We start from the raw sequence: 22,419 nt of genomic DNA, 5'->3' as shown, positions 1-22,419 counted from the left end.
ATACAACAGGTATAGATAGACCTTACAGTGAAATGCTTACTTACAGGCTCTAACCAATAGTGCAAAAAAGGTATAAGGTGAACAATAGGTACGTAAAGAAATAAAAACAACAGTAAAAAAGACAGTGAAAAATAACAGTAGCGAGGCTATATACAGTAGCGAGGCTATAACAGTAACGAGGTTATATATAGGCACCGATTAGTCAGGCTGATTGAGGTAGTATGTACATGTAGATATGGTTAAAGTGACTATGCATATATGATGAACAGAGAGTAGCAGTAGCGTAAAAGAGGGGGTGGTGGGTGGCGGGACACAATGCAGATAGCCCGGTTAGCCAATGTGTGGGGACACTGGTTGGTCGGGCCAATTGAGGTAGTATGTACATGAATGTATAGTTAAAGTGACACTGCATATATGATAAACAGAGAGTAGCAGCAGCGTAAAAGAGGGGTTGGGGGGGGTCCTGGTAGCCATTTGATTACCTGTTCAGGAGTCTTATAGCTTGGCGGTAAAAACTGTTGAGAAGCCTTTTTGTGACTGGGGTGGCTGAACATTTTTAGGGCCTTCCCCTGACACTGCCTGATATAGAGGTCCTGGATGGTAGGCAGCTTAGCCCCAGTGATGTACTGGGCCGTACGCACTGCCCTCTGAAGTGCCTTGCGGTCGGAGGCCGAGCAGTTGCCGTACCAGGCAGTGATGCAACCAGTCAGGATGCTCTCGATGTTGCAGCTGTAGAACATTTACATTTTAGTCATTTAGCCGACACTCTTATCCAGAGCAACTTACAGTAGTGAATGCATACAATTTCATACATTTCATTTTTATTTTTTTTTCTGTGCTGGCCCCCCGTGGGAATCGAACCCACAATCCTGGTGTTGCAAACACCATGCTCTACCAACTGAGCTACAGGGAAGGTAGAACCTTGAGGATCTGAGGACCCATGCCAAATCTTTTTAGTTTCCTGAAGGGGAATAGGCTTCGTCGTGTCCTCTTCACGACTGTCTTGGTGTGTTTGGACCATTCTAGTTTGTTGGTGATGTGGACACCAAGGAACTTGAAGCTCTCAACCTGCTCCACTACATCCCCGTCAATGAGAATGGGGGCGTGCTCGGTCCTCCTTTTCCTGTAGTCCACAATCATCTCCTTAGTCTGGGTTACGTTAAGGAATAGATTGTTAATCTGGCACCACCCGGCCAGGTCTCTGTCCTCCTCCCTATAGGCTGTCTCATCGTTGTCGGTGATCAGGCCTACCACTGGTGTGTCGTCTGCAAACTTAATGGTGGTGTTGGAGTCGTGCCTGGCCATGCAGTCGTGGGTGAACAGGGAGTACAGGAGGGGACTGAGCATGCACCCCTGAGGGGCTCCAGTGTTGAGGATCTGCGTGGCAGATGTGTTGCTACCTACCCTCACCACCTGGGGACGGCCCGTCAGGAAGTCCAGGATCCAGTTGCAGAGGGAGGTGTTTAGTCCCAGGATCCTTAGCTTAGTGATGAGCTTTGAGGGTACTATGGTGTTGAACGCTGAGCTGTAGTCAATGAATAGCATTCTCACATAGGTGTTCCTTTTGTCCAGGTGGGAAAGGGCAGTGTGGAGTGCAATAGAGATTGCATCATCCGTGGATCTGTTTGGTCGGTACGCAAATTGGAGTGGGTCTAGGGTTTCTGGGATAATGGTGTTGATGTGAGCCATTGCCAGCCTTTCAAAGCACTTCATGGCTACGGACGTGAGTCCTACGGGTCAGTACTTATTTAGGCTGGTTGACTTCGTGTTCTTTGGCACAGGGACTATGGTGGTCTGCTTAAAACATGTTGGTATTACAGACTCAATCAGGGACATGTTGAAAATGTCAGTGAAGACACCTGCCAGTTGGTCAGCACATGCCCGGAGCACACGTCCTGGTAATCCGTCTGGCCCCGCCAGTGAATGTTGGCCTGTTTAAAGGTCTTACTCACGTCGGCTATGGAGAGCGTGATCACACAGTCGTCCGGAACAGCTGATGCTCTCATGCATGCCTCAGTGTTGCTTGCCTCGAAGCGAGCATAGAAGTGATTTAGCTTGTCTGTTAGGCTTGTGTCACTGGGCAGCTCGCTGCTCTACTTCCCTTTGTAGTCTAATAGTTTGCAAGCCTTGCCACATAAGACGAGCGTCGGAGCCGGTGTAGTACGATTCAATCTTATCCCTGTATTGGCGCTTTGCCTGTTTGATGGTTAGTCGGAGGCCATAGCAGGATTTCTTATAAGCTTCCAGTTTAGAGTCCCTCATCTTGAAAGCAGCAGCTCTACCCTTTAGCTCAGTGCGAATGTTGCCAGTAATCCTTCACTTCTGGTTGAGGTATGTACGTACAGTCACTGTGGGGACGACATCCTCGATGCTCTTATTGATAAACCCAGTGACGGTACTCCTCAATTCATTCAGAAGAATCCCGGAACATGTTCCAGTCTGTGATAGCAAAACAGTCCTGTAGTTTAGCATCTGCTTCGTCTGACCACTTTTTTAATAGACCGAGTCACTGGTGCTTCCTGCTTTAATTTTTGCTTGTAAGAAGTAATCAGGAGGATAGATTTACCAAATGGAGGGCGAGGGAGAGCTTTGTACGCGTCTCTGTGTGTGAAGTACAGGTGATCTAGAATTGTTTTCCCTCTGGTTGTGCATTCAACATGTTGATAGAAATGAGATTAAACTGATTTAAGTTTCCCTGAAAGTCTCCGGCCACTAGGAGCACCGCCTCTGGGTGAGTGGTTTCCTGTTTATTTATTTCCTTATACAGCTGACTGAGTTCGGTCTTAGTGCCAGCGTCCGTCTGTGGTGGTAAATAAACAGCCACAAAAAGTATAGATGAAAACTCTCTTGGCAAATAGTGTGGTCTGCAGTTTATCATAAGATACTCTACTTCAGGCGAGCAAAATCTAGAGACTTCCTTAGATTTGGTCAGGGATACGATAACAGGGACAGGTATATACACATAATAAGAAGAGAGGTTTCAGAACATATATAGACCCTCTTTGTAATAAGTCTATGAATATGCAAGATCAGGAACAGACATGTACAATCATGTTTACAACAGTCAGCAGGATGTAGGCTGACCTGAAATATGTAATATGATTGTAATGATTTCTTCAGTACACAGAGACTGTTGGTGTATGTTCAACAGCCAACCACAAGGTGGAAGTCAGGAGTCATTGTAGTGATCATGGAACATCTGTAGGCTACTCTGAAGAAGAATATGAGCTCTGGATATATAATTAAAATGATCATATTATGTAGAAGCAAAATAATATGCGGATCTGTGGCAACTGGCAGCCTTTTACTGTCAATAAAGGCAACAGGGCCACTTTACTTTGAAAAGTGTAGTCCCTCCCAGAGTTGTGTATTTAGATACAGTCCTTGGCTCTGGTGTTAAGATACACAGCTCTTCTTGGGGACCTTCAATGCTGCAGAAATTTTTTGGTACCCTTCCACAGATCTGTGCCACGACACAATCCTTTTTCAGAGCTCTACAGATAATTCCTTCGACCTCATGGCTTGGTTTTTGCTCTGACATGCACTGTCAACTGTGGCACCTTATGTAGACAGGTGTGTGCCTTTCCAAATCATGTCCAATCAATTGAATTTACCACAGGTGGACTCCTATCAAGTTGTAGAAACATCTCAAGGATGACCAATGAAAACAGGATGCACATGAGCTCAATTTCAAGTCTACTAGCAAAGCGTCTGAATACTTATGTAAATAAGGTATTTCTGTTTTTATTTGTAATACATTTGCAAAAATGTCTAAAAACCTGTTTTCACTTTTGTCATGATGGGGTATTGTGTGTAGATTGCTGAGGATTTTTAAAATCCATTTTAGAATAAGACTGTAAAGTAACAAAATGTGGAAAAAGTCATGGGGTCTGAATACTTTCCAAAGGCACTCTATATAAAAGTATACAAGCGCACTATTCCATACCGATCCGTACCGATCCGTACCGATCCGTACCGATCCATACCGATCCATACCGATCCATACCGATCTGCACGTTTTAACGTTGAAATTATTTTTAAACTGTGTAGGAGGGATAACTTTCCAAAAAATTATAATAACTAGAGAAGTACATTCCCTAAAGAAAATGTAGTGTGCTTAATATGTAGTGTGCTTAATATGTAGTGTGCTTAAAATTGTGTTGCATGTATAGTGGGCTCCTGGCCAATTATGCTATTTTGTGGGGTTTTTTCTGCTGATCTTAACTTTTTTTTTTACATAATGTTTTCGCCTATGACCGAAAATAGCTTCTGGACAGCGATCATTAACCTCACACCTGTAGCAATGAAATGCTTTGAAGGGCTGGTCATGGCTCACATCAACATCATCATCCCAGACACCCTGGACCCACTCCAATTTGCATACCACCCCAACAGATCCACGGATGACGCAATCTCTATTGCACTCCACACCGCCCTTTCCCACTTGGACAAAAGGAACACCTACTTGAGAATGCTGTTAATTGACTACAGCTCAGCATAGACTACACCATAGTGCCATCAAAGCTCATCATTAAGCTAAGATCCATAGGACTGAACACCTCCCTCTGCAACTGGATCCTGGACTTTCTGATGGGCAGCCTCCAGGTGCTGAGGGTAGGCAACAACACATCTGCCACGCTGGCCCTCAACACGGGGGCACCTCAGGGGTGCGTACTTAGTCCACTCCTGTACTTCTTGTTGACCCAAACTGCGTGGCCAAGCACGACTCCAACACCATCATTAAGATTTATGACGACACGACGGTGGTAGGCCTGATCACCAACAACGATGAGACAGCTATAGGGAGGAGGTCAGAGACCTGGCAGTCGGGTGCCATGACAACAACCTGTCCCTCAATGTCAGTAAGACAAAGAAGATGATTGTGGACTACAGGAAACAGAGGGCTGAGCACGCCCCCCATTCACATCGACAGGGTTGTATTGAAGCATGTCGAGAGCTTCAAGTTCTTCCGTGTCCACATCACTAAGGATCATGGGGCCAAACTAGAGCTGTGGCGGTCATGAAATGTTGTCAGCCGTTGATTGTCAAGCAAATAACTGCTGGTCTCAAGGTAATTGACCGTTAATTAACATAAACGCATTTAGCATTTCCTGGCTTCCACGCATAGCTTAAATCAATCAATCAAATATATTTATAAAGCCCTTTTTACATCAGCAGATGTCACAAAGTGCTATACAGAAACCCAGCCTAAAACCCCAAACAGCAAGCAATGCAGATGTAGAAGCACGGTGGCTAGGAAAAACTCCCTAGAAAGACAGGAACCTAGGAAGAAACCTAGAGAGGAACCAGGCTCTGAGGGGTTGCCAGTCCTCTTCTGGCTGTGCTGGGGGGAGATTATAAGAGTAAATGGCCATTTAAGGCCAGATTGTTCTTCAAGATGTTCAAACGTTTCTAGATGACCAGCAGGGTCAAATAATAATCACAGTGGTTGTAGAGGGTGCAACAGATCAGTACCTCAGGAGTAAATGTCAGTTGGCTTTTCATAGTCGAGTATTCCGAAGTCGAGACAGCAGGTGCAGTGAACAGGTCAGAGTTCCCTAGCCGCAGACAGACGTGGGATGGGAGCCTGCCGAGCCAACCGAGGGAAGGAAACCTCTCGAGCCAGCTAAGGCGTGGAAGCCCGACGAGCCAGCTGAGGCACCCCCGGTTCCATCGACAGCGGCACCCGGACCCGACGTCACCTACAAAAACAAAAAAACAAAACTCCCTTATGCTTCAAATTGTGGTGTCAGCATTCTGTAAGGACAGACGCTTGGAGATGAGAAGCAAGTACAGGGAGTGAACATTTAATTAATAAACAGACATGAAACAGGACAGGACAGCGTCTGGACATTCATGCTGACACGGGGATGAAACAGAGGAACAGACAGATATAGGGAAGGCAATCAAAACGTGAAGGAGTACAGGTGAGTCCAATGAAACACTGATGCGCGTAACAAAGGTGACAGGTGTGCGTAATGATGGGCAGCCTGGCGCCCTCGAGCGCCAGGGAGGGGGAGTGGGAGCCGGCGTGACAGGTAGTCTCTGCAGTAGTAATGGTGGTGACTGGTTATAGTTGAAAAAGTAGGTTGATGGAAAGATTGATTGATGGAATGATTGAATGATTGGATGTGACGAGATAGGATAGCCTGAACAGGAGAAAGTTAGTTTGCTGTCTCTAACTTGAACGGTTCAAGAGTTACTTCAAGAGTTATTTTATGCACATGTCTATAGTTATAGTTAATAAATATTGTAAAGAATTTGAAGTCAGGATAGCCTGAATGTTTTAAAGTTTGTCTTGTAGCTTAATTGGCCATTTTGAATAGCTACCTTTGTATTCCTATAGTTCTCATTCAAACCCATGTTAATTTTTGCAAATGTGTAATGGTTATAGTTAAAAAAGTGTAGATATAGTATCCATTTTTTTTGACAAGCAATCTGAGTAGGGTCAGTCTGAACATGTCAAGATTGGTTTGGTGTTGATAGCTTAAATGGTGTAAGAGCAGTGGCGAATGAAAATACTTCCCATTCAAACCTATGGAGCGTTTATGAACATTTTAAATGGTTATAATTCAATGGTATCAAAAAGCCTTTGACAAGTGCACGATTTCAGACAGGTCTGCACGTTTTAATGGCATTTCATACCTAAACAGTCACGGTCCAAACTTTTATCATGTAAGTCTATGGCACTTTTATTTCCATTGAAAACGCATTTGGAGTTCATTTAAATATTTTCGTGCTACAAAAAAAGTATAAATGCTATCAAAAATATTTTCTCAAACAGTCTAATTTTGGGCAGTCTGTACATTTGAAAGTTGGTTTTGTGTTCATAGCTTAAATCGTTTAAGCTCTAGAGCAGGTGTCGTGGAAATTCATACTGAGACTTGGACAACCATCTTCAAACAATCATCTTTATTTAATATCGATTAATTATTGAAATAATGAGACTAGTCAATCAAACACTCTTGACTGTTGGACCGAGCAGCCTAACTGATAATGAAATAACAGAAATATAGGACACCTAAAAATGTTTCGTCAGGCCTTGTTCCATGCTGATCGGGGGGCACAAGTCATCCTGGGTTCGTCCTGTGCTCATCTAAACCCGGTACTGTTTTAACCTGACCCCGGCTTAGTTTCCCAGATACCAGGGTGATTAAAACAATAAGGGATTGTTCTAAACTCTTCCAGCCTATCTCTATCTGGGTTACTCCAACCATATCTTATCTATGGAATGCCAGCTGTAGGTTTTTTTTAGGCTCCTCTCGGTTCACACAGACATTTGATGAGAAAGTACTAATTTAAAGCTATTCGATGCATAAACAGTATTATAACAATCTTGTAATTTTGCTCTCACACAGGCTAAATAAATAAAATCATATTAATAAGAGTATTTAAGAAATCTAGAGTTGTGTTTCTTTGTCTTCAGCAAGCACATCAAATAATAAGAAGCTTGGCGAAGATTTAAAATGGCAGCAGCAACGGCGCACATGTGCTGTGGGGGTGTGTGTGTGCGTGTATTACTACTACAGTTAACTGATAGCTATTAACTAATAGCTAAAGTGTTACCAGAGTAGCAGTCTTTCAACAGGGAGTTTAGAAAACTACTGTACTATCTTTGGCTTCAACATGAACAGATAATGAACCTCTTACTGATAGGCTCTGTCATTTTGACTGTTGACATTTATATAAAAAGTCATTGGTTGACAGGCAGAGTGGAAGTCATGTAGCCACTGACGAGCTAGGAGGTACGGATTCTGTATTACCGTTCTCCTAGCAGCAGGATGTTATGCAGCTGGGGGCGCAGATTTGTATTTATTTAAATAAGAGTCCTCCTGCAAAGACATTTTAAACTTTGGGAATGTATATTTTATTTTGCACTACAACAGTTTTCCACAGCATTGCAACCCCCTCTGAATAATTGAATGTATTTTATTTTTAATATCGCTTACTGATCTTAAACTAGTGCTAAATGCTAATAAAATCAAGTTTATGTTGTCCTCTAGGTCTCATAATTTTGATCCTGAGGACCTGCATATTTGCACATTGAAGGGAGCCCAAATTGATCAAGTTCTCCATTATAAGTACTTGGTCATTTGGATTGAAGATAAGCTGTCTATTAAAACACACTTTGAAAAACTGAAGAAAAAAAATTGCAAATTAAGATTGGTTTCTTTTATAGAAATAAATCCTGCCTCACTTTGGAAAGTAGTAGGAAGACTGTTCTCCCTGACTCCCAGTACTTGATTATGGTCATTTATACAACGGGTCGGTCTATTCCTGAATGCTAAGGTTGTTACCCTTTGGTTTGGGTAGCAACCTTAGATTTGTGTCCGGACTATATCTTGTAGAAGGATGACGTTGTATGAATGAATAAATCAAAACAACGTTAATGAAAATATGTCAGTCATTATTTGAATATGTTGGTAACCAGTTGTATAAAAGTGATAAGGCCCACAAAGGCAGTGTTTGGAGGATATATTGGCACGGTTTGCCGGCCAGAAATACTTTTAATAAAATACAAATATGTGTTATTGGAATTACTCAATCGAGTCTGCTAAACTTAAATGGGTCTCTTGTGCTGGACAACAGGTTTAACACAGAGTACTGGGGACTCCTTACTCCACCCATTCCAACGCGATATACGGTATATGGGAGGTACTTTTTGGCTTGTAGAGAGAACTGTTCTACTCTACCTGTCTCAGCTAAAGTGTGGCGGAAAATACATTTACATTTTACATATTTAGCAGACGCTCTTATCCAGAGCGACTTACAGTAGTGAATGCATACATTTCATTTCATGCATTATTTTTTTTTTTGTACTGGCCCCCCTGTGGGAATCAAACCGACAACCCTGGTGTTGCAAACACCATGCTCTACCAACTGAGCCACACGGGAAGACCAGTAGGGTTGCTACAAACCAGATATGGTTAGTTTTGGAGGGGGCACTGTGTCTGGGTGCTATAGAGGGAGCGGAGTGAAAAGCCAGCATCAGCCTGTGCAACACATCCCCCTTCCAAAACAAACTATATTATGCTGCTGGCTTTTCACTCTGCCCTCTCTATAGCGCCCAATGTGACACAGCCGTGATTGGGAGTCCCATAGGGCGGCGCACAACAGGCCCAGCATTGTCCGGGTTTGGCCGTAATTGTAAGTAAGAATTTGTTCTTAACCGACTTGCCAAGTTAAATAAAGGTTCAATTAAAAAAATATATTTTAAAAACATATTATTTGTTTTCATAAATTAATCATTGCATTTTCTTGCTGTCACAATAGAGGTGGCCATTGATTAAAATTCTATATATTTTAAATTAGTGATCCACATTGCAATGTTTTGAAATGCGGGCTTTTATTTTGAACGTTTATATTTCCATACAACAGTGACGTCACCGTTTGTGCTGCTGGCCGAACACTAGAGGATTCCGTTTCTGTATTTATATACATAACAGCGCTGTAGCCGCATGCATTTACCCAAATCCCACGACGTAGACAGAGGCTACCGACAACCCGAAGGGGACGATATCCATAACCATGACGCCCTTGTCACTGTCATTTTCGAGTCTGTTAAAGAATAAGGATTCTCTGCAGAAGTTTTTCAATTGCTACAATGCCTTCCAAGCGCAGCACGACCTACCACGGTACTACGGAAACCGAACGCCGTGGAAGAAGGGTCGGTTATGGGAGCGGAATTTCAGTACGGTGTCCCGCAGTAGGTTCGTCGGCCAAGTGTTGGCGGAACAAGCCTGTACCAAAAACTATGCGAAGGAAGCTACTATGTGTACCACTACTGCAAGTGGCCAAGACATGACCAACTGGTTGTGGTCTATTTACAACGAAACCAAAAAACAGACCGAAGGTAGGACAATTCATCTGTTGAATCCATATGGTTGAAGATGTTAAACAATAATGTCGAATCCCTAATTATTTGTATTCCTTTGAAAGAAGCTAGGTGTAACTTGTTACTCACTGTACCAGCGGTGGCATGTTAATAACAAGTACTTGTTATTGTAACAGTTATTGTAGTAAGTACTTCAAATCATATTGTATTAGTCACATGCGCCGAATACAACAGGTGTAGTAGACCTTACAGTGAAATGATTACTTACGAAGCCCCTTAACCAACAATACAATTTCAAAAAAATACACATAATAATAATAATAATAATAATAATAATAATACGAGATAAAAGGAACACGTAATTAAAGAGCAGCAGTGAAATAACAATAGCGAGACTATATATACAGGGGGTTACCGATACAGAGTCCATGTGCGGAGCCACCGGTTATTTGAGGAAGTGTGTACATGTAGGTAGAGTTATTATGCATAGATGACAACAGAGAGTAGCAGTGGTGTAAAGAGGGGGTGAGGGTGGGCACTGTTATTGTAGAAGGATTATTGTAGTTATTTGAACATGTACTCGTTGGGAGACACTGGACATGTCACCTGATGGTGAGTGACCAGGACACTGTGTCACACTGTGACGCTGTTGTTGACACTGACTGAATTGACATAGACTGTGACACTGGCATGTTGTTTTGCACAGTGATAACCTACTCTCCATCTTGTTGTCTCTGGAAATGGACCAATCCTGTGTAACATATCAAAGCAAGGGGCCATGGGTCCCCCTACTGGCAGGTGTTCAACACAATACACATACGCCTTTATATGCAGACCTAAAATAGGTCTGTCAGGGTGCATTGATGTTTTCATATCCCCTTTAGCTAGAAACCTATATGATAGTGTTGACAAGTTAATTTAAAGGTCATAATTCATGCCACTAATCAGCAAGAGCATGACAGAGGCCTGTATTCATTCGCAGAGGTGGCAATAGGGTTTTTATCTACATTGACACAACACATCAAGAAGAAATGTAAACATGTATGTATTCTTCTTCTTCTCATTTAGCCCTGATCCCTGTGATATCTAAGAACAGTGTGAACCCCGACACCATCTTTGCCAACAATGAGATGAGTCTGGGTGACATCGAGATCTATGGGTTCGACTATGACTACACTCTGGCCTTCTACTCCAGACACCTCCACACCCTCATCTTTAACATCGCCAGGGACATCCTCATCCAGGAGCACAGGGTAATGTCTGTTCCTCTAGCCTGGTCCTAGATCAGATCTGTAGCAGAGGGTCTTTAATGTGACAGAGATGAAGTGGCACTACAGAGGAACAGTAGCCTGATCCCAGATCTGTTAGTGCTGACAACTCTTACGGTAATTGTCATACAGGAAATTCCACGCTGACTCAGATTTGTTCACTTTAAAATGTATGCCAAACAAAAACCAAAATTCTAAGATGCGAGGCTGTGGTCCTTCTTCCTCTGCTCCCTATGCTGCTGCTGCAGCCGCCTCCACCCGGGCCCCTCTGTTGCTGCAGCCGCCTCCACCCGGGCCCCTCTGCTCCCTATGCTGCTGCTGCAGCCTCCTCCACCCGGGCCCCTCTGCTGCTGCAGCCGCCTCCACCCGGGCCCCTCTGCTCCCTATTCTGTTGCTGCAGCCGCCTCCACCCGGGCCCCTCTGCTCCCTATTCTGTTGCTGCAGCCGCCTCCACCCGGGCCCCTCTGCTCCCTATTCTGTTGCTGCAGCCGCCTCCACCCGGGCCCCTCTGCTCCCTATTCTGTTGCTGCAGCCGCCTCCACCCGGGCCCTTTTGCTCCCTATTCTGTTGCTGCAGCCTCCTCCACCCGGGCCCTTTTGCTCCCTATTCTGTTGCTGCAGCCTCCTCCACCCGGGCCCTTTTGCTCCCTATTCTGTTGCTGCAGCCTCCTCCACCCGGGCCCCTCTGTTGCTGCAGCCGCCTCCACCCGGGCCCCTCTGTTGCTGCAGCCTCCTCCACCCGGGCCCCTCTGTTGCTGCAGCCGCCTCCACCCGGGCCCCTCTGGCTACTGCCGTGACCAACGACCCGGTGCAGGCGGCTATCCAGCCGTCTTTAAAACCTCTGATCCCAGGCCACAGCATATCCTTTTCTTCAGACAGTTTCGTGGTATTGTGTAGCATTTGTGGTAGCATTTCTCTCAATGTGACCTGACCTGACCTCGGCCCCCTTCCTCACTAAACCACATATCTCCACTCTTATCGATGCCTGCCGCATGTTATTGCCCTTACTTTACTCAATACATTCCAAGCTTAATTGCCTCCAACATATACATTCCTCCTACAGATCAATCACTCAATCAATCAAATGTATTTATAAAGCCCTTTTTACATCAGCTGATGTCACAAAGTGCTGTACAGAAACCCAGCCTAAAACACCAAAAAGCACACAATGCAGGTGTAGAAGCACGGTGGCTAGGAAAAACTCCCTAGAAAGGCCAGAACCTAGGAAGAAACCTAGAGAGGAACCAGGCTCTGAGGGATGGCCAGTCCTCTTCTGGCTGTGCCGGGTGGAAATTATAACAGTACATGGCCTAGATGTTCAAACATTTATAGATGATCAGCAGGGTCAGATAATAATAATCACAGTGGTTGTAGAGGGTGCAACAGGTCAGCACCTCAGGAGTCAGCAGCATACGATCCTGCATCCCACTGCTGGCTTGCTTCTGAAGCTAAGCAGGGTTGGTCCTGGTCAGTCCCTGGATGGGAGACCACATGCTGCTGGAAGTGGTGTTGGAGGACCAGTAGGAGGCACTCTTTCATCTGGTCTAAATGTTTTTATAATATCCCAATGCCCCAGGGCAGTGATTGGGGACATTGCCCTGTGTAGGGTGTTGTCTTTCGGATGGGATGTTAAACGGGTGTCCTGACTCTCTGAGGTCATTAAAGATCCCATGGCACTTATCATAAGAGTAGGGGTGTTAACCCTGGTGTCCTGGCTAAATTCCCAAGCTGTCCTTCATACCATCACGGTCACTGAATCATCCCCAGCTTATAATTGTTTCATTCATCCCCCCTCCTCTCCCCTGTAACTATTCCCCAGGTCGTTGCTGTAAATGAGAATGTGTTCTCAGTCAACTTACCTGGTAAAACAAAAGGAATAAATGTCAGTTGGCTTTTCATAGACGAGCATTCAGAGTTAGAGACAGCAGGTCTGGGCCAAGGTAGCACAGTGAACAGGTCAGGTTTCCATAGCCGCAGGCAGAAAAGTTGAAACTGGAGCAGCAGCACGACCAGCTGGACTGGGGACAGCAAGGAGTCATTAGGTCAGGTAGTCCTGAGGCATGGTCCCAGGGCTCAGGTCCTCTGGGAGGGGAGAGAGAATTAGAGGGAGCATACTATTGCAGCATAAATACTGGAGGCTGTGACAGGAGGGGCCGGGAGACAGATAACCACACTATGGCACTCAATATTTCTATAGGATACCTGATAATTAATTATATTTAAAGTTTAGGAGTCAAAACCCAGAACCCATCAATACAGATCTTATTTCGATGCACAAAATCATTCAAACGAAGTCCGTTGGGTTTTCTCCTACTTTTCCCAAATATTCTCATAACATCACAAACCCTGCTACTGCGGTCATTCGATGGCATTTGCATATGTTCTTCAAAGACAGGACGCTGTAATGAGATAAATAATTTAGCCTAAGCTTCTAAAAATAGGCCTTTTACAAGATTAAATCACGACAGGAGTGTTTTGATTCTTATTAAAGAGATGGAGTCCAGACAGGCTACTTTCGGACATTTTCTGAAATGGACATGTAGGCCTATAGAGAGAATCAGCGAACTCACTCATGCACACGCCCATAAAAGTACCTGTCAATCAAAGTCACCAGCATATGTCAGACACAAGCAAATATTTCTCCTTTCCTTAAAACTTATTTAAAAAACCTAGCCCTACCTTAGACTTTTCTGAAAATAGTCCAAAATATTATTAATTGACAAGGAAAGTATGGAGGGGACAACTATGGTATAGTATGAAGATGAAATTGGCATTTTGAATGGATGTAAAAAAAAAAAACATCTATATCGTTGACTTACGGGTGTGGGGTGAAGAAAAAATAACTGAGAAGCACACCTTATTAGTGGTGGGGAGTTAAGACAATCAGACATCCCCAAATGGGCACTTTCCTACATTTGACATTTGCGAGAAGCAGGCCAGGTACTTCTATGCTCAGTCAACATTTAAAAGGACTGAGAAACCAGAAACATTCTCATTGCTCACATGGGTCGTGTAAATGATTTGTATGAAATAAACCAAAACTTGTTTCTCAAAAGTCTAGCAGGTTGTGAACTCTGCAAACATTTTCACTCTGAGAATGACAATGGTAAATGACTGTAGTTAATACATGCATTAACAAAAATGGATGTAAGTAAATGACAGGAATGAACAGTAAATTGCTTGTTTTACAAACGGTTGGCTACCACAGTGGCATTCATAAAAGTACATTGTGGGTCAACACTGTATAGCCTCGGCTGCTATTCCACTTTGCAGGTACAGGAGGTCAGCATTTATCATTTATTTTGTGCAAATCATACCATGCCAGGTTGTAGAGGTTTGGCACATTGTCCATTTGACACAACATTAGCGCATTGTAGGCCTCAGAGCCAGAACAACCTTGTCGACTGCCGTTGAATAATTAACAAATAGTCAGACACATCCAAACCTTTTTTTTTAAAGGAAGACCGATTAAATGTATTTATTTACTAGCAAGCAATGAAAACATACACTGTATAAAAGAAAGTCCACACATCAAGCTGTTGTTTTACTGACGTGCTGTATAGCCCCGTACAGCTAGCAGATTAGCTGCTGGAGCATTAAACGTGCTGTATAGCCCCGTACAGCTAGCAGATTAGCTGCTGGAGCATTAAACGTGCTGTATAGCCCCGTACAGCTAGCAGATTAGCTGCTGGAGCATTAAACGCGCTGTATAGCCCCGTACAGCTAGCAGATTAGCTGCTGGAGCATTAAACGTGCTGTATAGCCCCGTACAGCTAGCAGATTAGCTGCTGGAGCATTAAAGGTGCTGTATAGCCCCGTACAGCTAGCAGATTAGCTGCTGGAGCATTAAAGGTGCTGTATAGCCCCGTACAGCTAGCAGATTAGCTGCTAGAGCATTAAAGGTGCTGTATAGCCCCGTACAGCTAGCAGATTAGCTGCTGGAGCATTAAAGGACAGTTAGAAAGAGGAGGAGATATTCACAGTGTAATAGACAGAGTTGGCAAAATGAAATTGAGTTGGCAAAATGAAATTGAGTTGGCAAAATGAAATTGAGTTGGCAAAATTACATTGAGTTGGCAAAATTACATTGAGTTGGCAAAATACATTGACTTGGCAAAATAAATTGAGTTAGCAAAACAATTGGTTTATAATCATTAGTAAACACTCCCGCTATTAGAAAATGTTTATCTACATAAAGTTAGTAAACATTTGATAAAATCCTAAAATGAATGTAGGCCTATTTTAAACGGTTTTGAGGGTTATTTGATTTTCATGCCGTCTTCATCCATAACCGTCAATTACATGGTTATTCAATTACGATCACAGCCCAATGTTGCATATAGAACACCCATATTCATAGGCCTATATATGTATGTAATGTATGTATGTGATGCCAAGCCCTCCCAAAAATGTAACTGAATTGAAATAATAATTGTGCCATTATACAATACATAGCCTAATAACCTACTGCATATTACGTACGGCAGAAGAAAAAAAATAATTATATTGAAGATGTCGTTGGTACATAATTGGTCTAGCCTATACACATTCTAGTAATCTCCTTTGATTGTGGACTGTATTATTTTATGCATACTGGATGGATTGGTTACCTTATGCTACACCGCAAACGTTCTATCCATGAGTCTGAGAGAGAACCGACAGGCCGAGGCAGGTAGCCTAGTGGTTAGAGTGGGGGGAGGCAGGTAGCCTAGTGGTTAGAGTGGAGGGGAGGCAGGTAGCCTAGTGGTTAGAGTGGAGGGGCGGCAGGTAACCTAGTGGTTAGAGTGGAGGGGCGGCAGGTAGCCTAGTGGTTAGAGTGGAGGGGCGGCAGGTATCCTAGTGGTTAGAGTGGAGGGGAGGCAGGTAGCCTAGTGGTTAGAGTGGAGGGGAGGCAGGTAGCCTAGTGGTTAGAGTGGAGGGGAGGCAGGTAGCCTAGTGGTTAGAGTGGAGGGGAGGCAGGTAGCCTAGTGGTTAGAGTGGAGGGGAGGCAAGTAGCCTAGTGGTTAGAGTGGAGGGGCGGCAGGTAGCCTAGTGGTTAGAGTGGAGGGGCGGCAGGTAGCCTAGTGGTTAGAGTGGAGGGGCGGCAGGTAGCCTAGTGGTTAGAGTGGAGGGGCGGCAGGTAGCCTAGTGGTTAGAGTGGAGGGGAGGCAGGTAGCCTAGTGGTTAGAGTGGAGGGGCGGCAGGTAGCCTAGTGGTTAGAGTGGAGGGGAGGCAGGTAGCCTAGTGGTTAGAGTGGAGGGGAGGCAGGTAGCCTAGTGGTTAGAGTGGAGGGGAGGCAGGTAGCCTAGTGGTTAGAGTGGAGGGGAGGCAGGTAGCCTAGTGGTTAGAGTGGAGGGGAGGCAGGTAGCCTAGTGGTTAGAGTGGAGGGGAGGCAGGTAGCCTAGTGGTTAGAGTGGAGGGGAGGCAGGTATCCTAGTGGTTAGAGTGGAGGGGAGGCAGGTAGCCTAGTGGTTAGAGTGGAGGGGCGGCAGGTAGCCTAGTGGTTAGAGTGGAGGGGCGGCAGGTAGCCTAGTGGTTAGAGTGGAGGGGCGGCAGGTAGCCTAGTGGTTAGAGTGGAGGGGAGGCAGGTAGCCTAGTGGTTAGAGTGGAGGGGAGGCAGGTAGCCTAGTGGTTAGAGTGGAGGGGCGGCAGGTAGCCTAGTGGTTAGAGTGGAGTGGAGGGGCGGCAGGTAGCCTAGTGGTTAGAGTGGAAGGGCGGCAGGTAGCCTAGTGGTTAGAGTGGAGGGGAGGCAGGTAGCCTAGTGGTTAGAGTGGAGGGGAGGCAGGTAGCCTAGTGGTTAGAGTGGAGGGGAGGCAGGTAGCCTAGTGGTTAGAGTGGAGGGGAGGCAGGTAGCCTAGTGGTTAGAGTGGAGGGGAGGCAGGTAGCCTAGTGGTTAGAGTGGAGGGGAGGCAGGTAGCCTAGTGGTTAGAGTGGAGGGGCGGCAGGTAGCCTAGTTGTTAGAGTGGAGGGGCGGCAGGTAGCCTAGTGGTTAGAGTGGAGGGGCGGCAGGTAGCCTAGTGGTTAGAGTGGAGGGGCGGCAGGTAGCCTAGTGGTTAGAGTGGAGGGGCGGCAGGTAGCCTAGTGGTTAGAGTGGAGGGGCGGCAGGTAGCCTAGTGGTTAGAGTGGAGGGGCGGCAGGTAGCCTAGTGGTTAGAGTGGAGGGGCGGCAGGTAGTCTAGTGGTTAGAGTGGAGGGGAGGCAGGTAGCCTAGTGGTTAGAGCGGAGGGGCGGCAGGTAGCCTAGTGGTTAGAGCGTTGGACTAGTAACCCAACGGTTGCAAGATCAAATCCCAGAGCTGACAAGGTAAAAATCTGTCATTTTGCCCCTGAACAAGGCAGTTAACCCACTGTTCCTAGGCCGTCATTGAAAATAAGAATTTGTTCTTAACTGACTTGCCTAGTTAAATAAAGGTTAAATAAAATAAGCTACATAATATCTCACCACCACCATCTCCTATCTCTCATTCATTCCTTTCTCGAGCACACAGGGATAGGGGCTGTCAACAGTATAATTAAATATGTTTTGTTCTGGAATTCATGTTACTATTCATGTTCCAGAACAGATTTCACTTGGTTTCCCAAATGAAGCACTGGGTAGCTGCAGGAACAGGGTTGGAGAGCCCATAGCATACAGAGTTTCGGCAGAATATCACCTGTCGCACAGTGAGAGGCTGCCTGCTCCTCAAACAATAGTTAAATCGTGAAGTGAAATGTGTTCTTATAAGCCCAGACATTTCTATATGCAGTGGTTGTCACTAAAAAGAGGAGGATCCCAGCTATGACTAGCCTTCCCTGTGGCTCAGTTGGTAGAGCATGGTGTTTGCAACACCAGGGTTGTGGGTTCGATTCCCACGGGGGGCCAGTACAGCCTATGGCAAGGCGCATGGCCAGATCACATACAGTAGGCTGACTCATATTCGGTTCTTCTGAAATAGACTACATTTTCTTCATATCATAATGTTTCTTTAGACCTGCCTAAAATAAATCATGGATTTCTTGTGGTGGTGTACACTAAGTTTACAAAATATTAAGAAGAACTTCCTAATATTGAGTTGCAGCCCCTTCCCCCCTCCCTTAGGCCTCAGAACAGCCTTAATTCTTCGGGGCATGGACTATACATGGTGTCAAGCGTTCCACAGGGATGCTGGCCCATGTTGACTCCAATGCTTCCCACAGTTGTCAAATTGGCTGGATATCCTTTGAACCATTCTTGATACACACAGGAAACTGATGTGTGAGAAAGCCTGCAGCGTTGCAGTTCTTGATACAAATTGGTGCGCCTGGCACATACTACCATACCCTGTTCAAAGGCACTTCAATATTTTGTCTTGCCCATTCAACCTCTGAAATGGCACACATACACAATCCATGTCTTAAGGCTTAATCCTTCTTTAACCTGTCTCCTCCCCTTCATCTATAATGATTGAAGTGGATTTAACAAGTGACATCAATAAAGGATCATAGCTTTCACCTGGATTCACCTGGTCAGTATATGTCATGGAAAGAGCAGGTGTTCATAATGTTTTGTCCACTCAGTGTATATTTAGTAGATGTCGATGTTCCAAAGACGTACATCAGCGGCTTGTATGTGTGGAGACCTGGAGATGTTAAACACGAAAGCCTGGATATACCATTAAAAAAACAAAACAAAACAAAAAAACATTAGTGGTCAATTATCGTGAGATCGGCAGTCATTTGCTTGACAATAGCCAGCTGACAAAATGTCATGACCGCCACTGCCCTATAATCACGATTAGCCTATATTTATCTGGCGATATTCATCGTTACTCATTGTCACTTCATTCTTAAGTTCTTTACGCAATGCATAGGCATAATATAGCGTTCATTGTAGCGGCTAACGTGCCAAATCAATACAATCTAATAGTATTGTCATACAATGCATTCAGAAAGTACTCAGACCATTTACTCAGTACTTTGTTGAAGCACCTTTTGGCAGGGACTACAGCCTCGAGTCTTCTTGAGTATGACGCTACAAGCTTGGCACACGTGTATTTGGGAAGTTTCTCCCATTCTTCTCAGCAGATCCTCTCAAGTTCTGTCAGGTTGGATGGGGAGCGTCGCTGCACAGCTATTTTCAGGTCTCTCTAGAGATGTTCGATCAGGTTTAAGTCCGGGCTCTGGTTTGGCCACTCAAGGAAATTCAGAGACTTGTCCCGAAGCCACTCCTGCATTGTCTTGGCTGTGTGCTTAGGGTAGTTGTCCTGTTGGAAGGTGAACCTTCACCCCAGTCTGATGTCCTGAGCACTCTGTAGCAGGTTTTCATCAAGGATCTCTCTGTACTTAGCTCAGTTCATCTTTCCCTCACTCCTGACTAGTCTCCCAATCGCTGCCGCTGAAAAACATCCCCACAGCATGATGCTGCCATGTTTCCGCATGGCATTCAGGCTAAAAAGTTAAATCTTGGTTTTATCAGACCAGAAAATCTTGTTTCTCATGGGTTTAAGAGTTCTTTAGGTGCCTTTTTGCAAACTCCAAGCGGGCTGTCATGTGCCTTTTACTGAGGAGTGGCTTCCGTCTGGCCACTCTACCATAAAGGCGTGATTGGTGGGGCGCTGTAGAGATGGTTGTCCTTCTAGAAGGTTCTCCCATCTCCACAGAGAAACTCTGGAGCTCTGTCAGAGTGACCATCGGGTTCTTGGTCACCTCCCTGACCAAGGCCCTTCTCACCCGATTGCTCAGTTTGGCTGGGCGGCCAGCTCTAGGAAGAGTCTTGTTGGTTCCAAACTTCTTCCATTTAAGAATGATGGAGGCCACTGTGTTCTTGGGGATCTTCAACACTGCAGACATTTTTTGGAACCCTTCCCCAGATCTGTGCCTCGACACAATTCTGTCTTGGAGCTCTATGGACAGTTCCTTTGACCTCAAGGCTTGTTTTTTTCTCTCTGGCATGCACTGTCAACTGTGGCACCTTTATATACAGTTGAAGTCAGAAGTTTACATACACTTAGATTGGAGTCATTAAAACTAGTTTTTCAACCACTCCACAAATTTCTTGTTAACAAACTATAGTTTTGACAAGTCGGTTAGGACACCTACTTTGTCCATGACACAAGTCATTTTTCCAACAATTGTTTACAGGCAGATTATTTCACTTATAATTCACTGTATCACAGTTCCAGTGGGTCAGAAGTTTATATACACTAAGTTGACTGTGTCTTTAAACAGCTTGGAAAATTCCAGAAAATTATGTCATGGCTTTAGGAGCTTCTGATCGGCTAATTGACATCATTTGAGTCAATTGGAGGTGTACCTGTGGATGTATTTCAAGGCCTACCTTCAAACTCAGTGCCTCTTTGCTTGACATCATGGGAAAATCAAAAGAAATCAGCCAAGACCTCAGAAAAAAAAATTGTAGACCTCCACAAGTCTGGTTCATCATTGGGAGCAATTTCCAAATGCCTGAATTTACCATGTTCATCTGTACAAACAATAGTACGCAAGTATAAACACCATGGGACCACGCAGCCGTCATACCGCTTAGGAAGGAGACACATTCTGTCTCCTAGAGATGAACATACTTTGGTGCGAAAAGTGCAAATCAACCCCAGAACAACAGCAAAGGACCTTGTGAAGATGCTGGAGGAAACCGGTACAAAAGTATCTATATCCACAGTAAAACGAGTCCTATATTGACATAACCTGAAAGGCCGCTCAGCAAGGAAGAAACCACTGCTCCAAAACCACCATAAAAATGCCAGACTACGGTTTGCAACTACACATGGGGGCGAAGATTGCACTTTTTGGAAAAATGTCCTCTGGTCTGATGAAACAAAAATAGAACTGTTTGGCCATAATGACCATTGTTATGTTTGGAGGAAAAAAGGGAAGGCTTACAAGCCAAAGAACACCATCCCAACCATGAAGCACGGGGGTGGCAGCATCATGTTGTGGGGGTGCTTTGCTGCAGGAGGGACTGGTGCACTTCACAAAATAGATGGGAGGGGAAATTAAGTGGATATGTTGAAGGAACATCTCAAGACATCAGTCAGGAAGTTAAAGATTGGTCGCAAATGCGTCTTCCAAATGGACAATGTCCCCAAGCATACTTCCAAAGTTGTGGCAAAATTGGCTTAAGGAAAACAAAGGTCAAGCTATTGGAGTGGCCATCACAAAGCCCTGACCTCTATCCTATAGAACATTTGTGGGCAGAACTGAAAAAGCATGTGCGAGCAAGGAGGCCTACAAACCTGACTCAGTTACACCAGCTCTGTCAGGAGGAATGGGCCAAAATTCACCCAACTTATTGTGGGAAGCTTGTGGAAGGCTACCCAAAACTTTTGACCCAAGTTAAATAATTTAAAGGCAGTGCTACCAAATACTAATTGAGTGTATGTAAACTTCTGACCCACTGGGAAAGTGATGAAAATGTCTGTAAGCATAGTCGTTCATATTTGACATTAAGTTGGATGAAATGCATAATTGTAGCCTATTTCACAAGTGGTTCTTTGCAATATCACAGTCATTTCATCAATTGATTCTCCAGTGACTAAAATATTTAATCCGTACTTTATGAGCTCAGTAGACTGACTACTGCCTTTAACTGCCTTTAACTCTCGTCACTGTAGGCATTTACATTTGGTTTTGTATTTCATCTCATCATTAACAAAATGTCTTCTGCAATAACTTGATATGTTGAGTCAGTCCTTGCAATCAGTTCCATCTTGAATAAGGATTATGTTCTCCAGCCTCCCAGCATCAAACTGAGTGGCCATCGACATTCGTCTTATCAATTAAGAACTGTGGCTTTCAGCTTCAGTTGTGCTGCCTGTAGGCCTATTTAATGCTCATTTCATGTATTTGTCTTCATTCTAATCATTTTGTTCATTGTTACAGGTGGAGCTTCAGTTTCTAAGAACCAGGTTACATCTTACCTGAAATGAATTGGGGAAATGCTTCTCTATGCAAGCTAACATTCTACCCAGCTAACAACGGTTGGTCCCATTGTCATCACCCCCAGCAGTGGGTTCCACCATGTTTGTTCCTTTACTGCTAGTGTACAAGGTTCATCTGGCACCTGCACCTCATTGGTTAACACTCAAGTTTTTCATTTACACTTTTACTCAAGTGCCTTTTTAATGTTACAACAGTGCCTGATAATCTCAAGATGCTTTAATTTAACCTTTTTATTTAAGATCTCATTATGTGTTATAGACAGTTGGCCCTCTGAGTACAGATTTTACTATGTCTGCTTTCTATCCGTATACTTTTGGAAGATTTTCAGACTCAACATTTCTGCAGTTTGTTGCCCTTTACACTACGGGTAAATGGTAACTCTATAGATGGCCTCATCTCAGGAATATCAATGGCATGTCGCACACT

The 22,419-nt window shown here is 44.5% G+C and overlaps 1 protein-coding gene across 1 annotated transcript in view; it reads left to right on the top strand.

Annotated features, from left to right (window-relative positions):
- Positions 1–9,428: 9,428 nt before the first annotated feature.
- Positions 9,429–22,419, top strand: part of LOC115197664 (5'-nucleotidase domain-containing protein 3) — a 37,457-nt gene continuing 24,466 nt past the window's right edge. Inside the window, exons 1-2 of the mRNA XM_029759412.1 lie at positions 9,429–9,853; positions 10,904–11,088. Coding sequence (XP_029615272.1) covers positions 9,529–9,853; positions 10,904–11,088 — 510 coding nt within the window. The 5' untranslated portion in view covers positions 9,429–9,528. The remainder of the gene's footprint in view (positions 9,854–10,903; positions 11,089–22,419) is intronic.

The sequence above is a fragment of the Salmo trutta genome, chromosome 7 (genome assembly GCF_901001165.1).
Source record: "Salmo trutta chromosome 7, fSalTru1.1, whole genome shotgun sequence".
Taxonomy (NCBI): domain Eukaryota; kingdom Metazoa; phylum Chordata; class Actinopteri; order Salmoniformes; family Salmonidae; genus Salmo; species Salmo trutta.
Note: the sequence above shows the minus strand (reverse complement) of the source record. Positions and strands in the feature narration are given on the sequence as shown.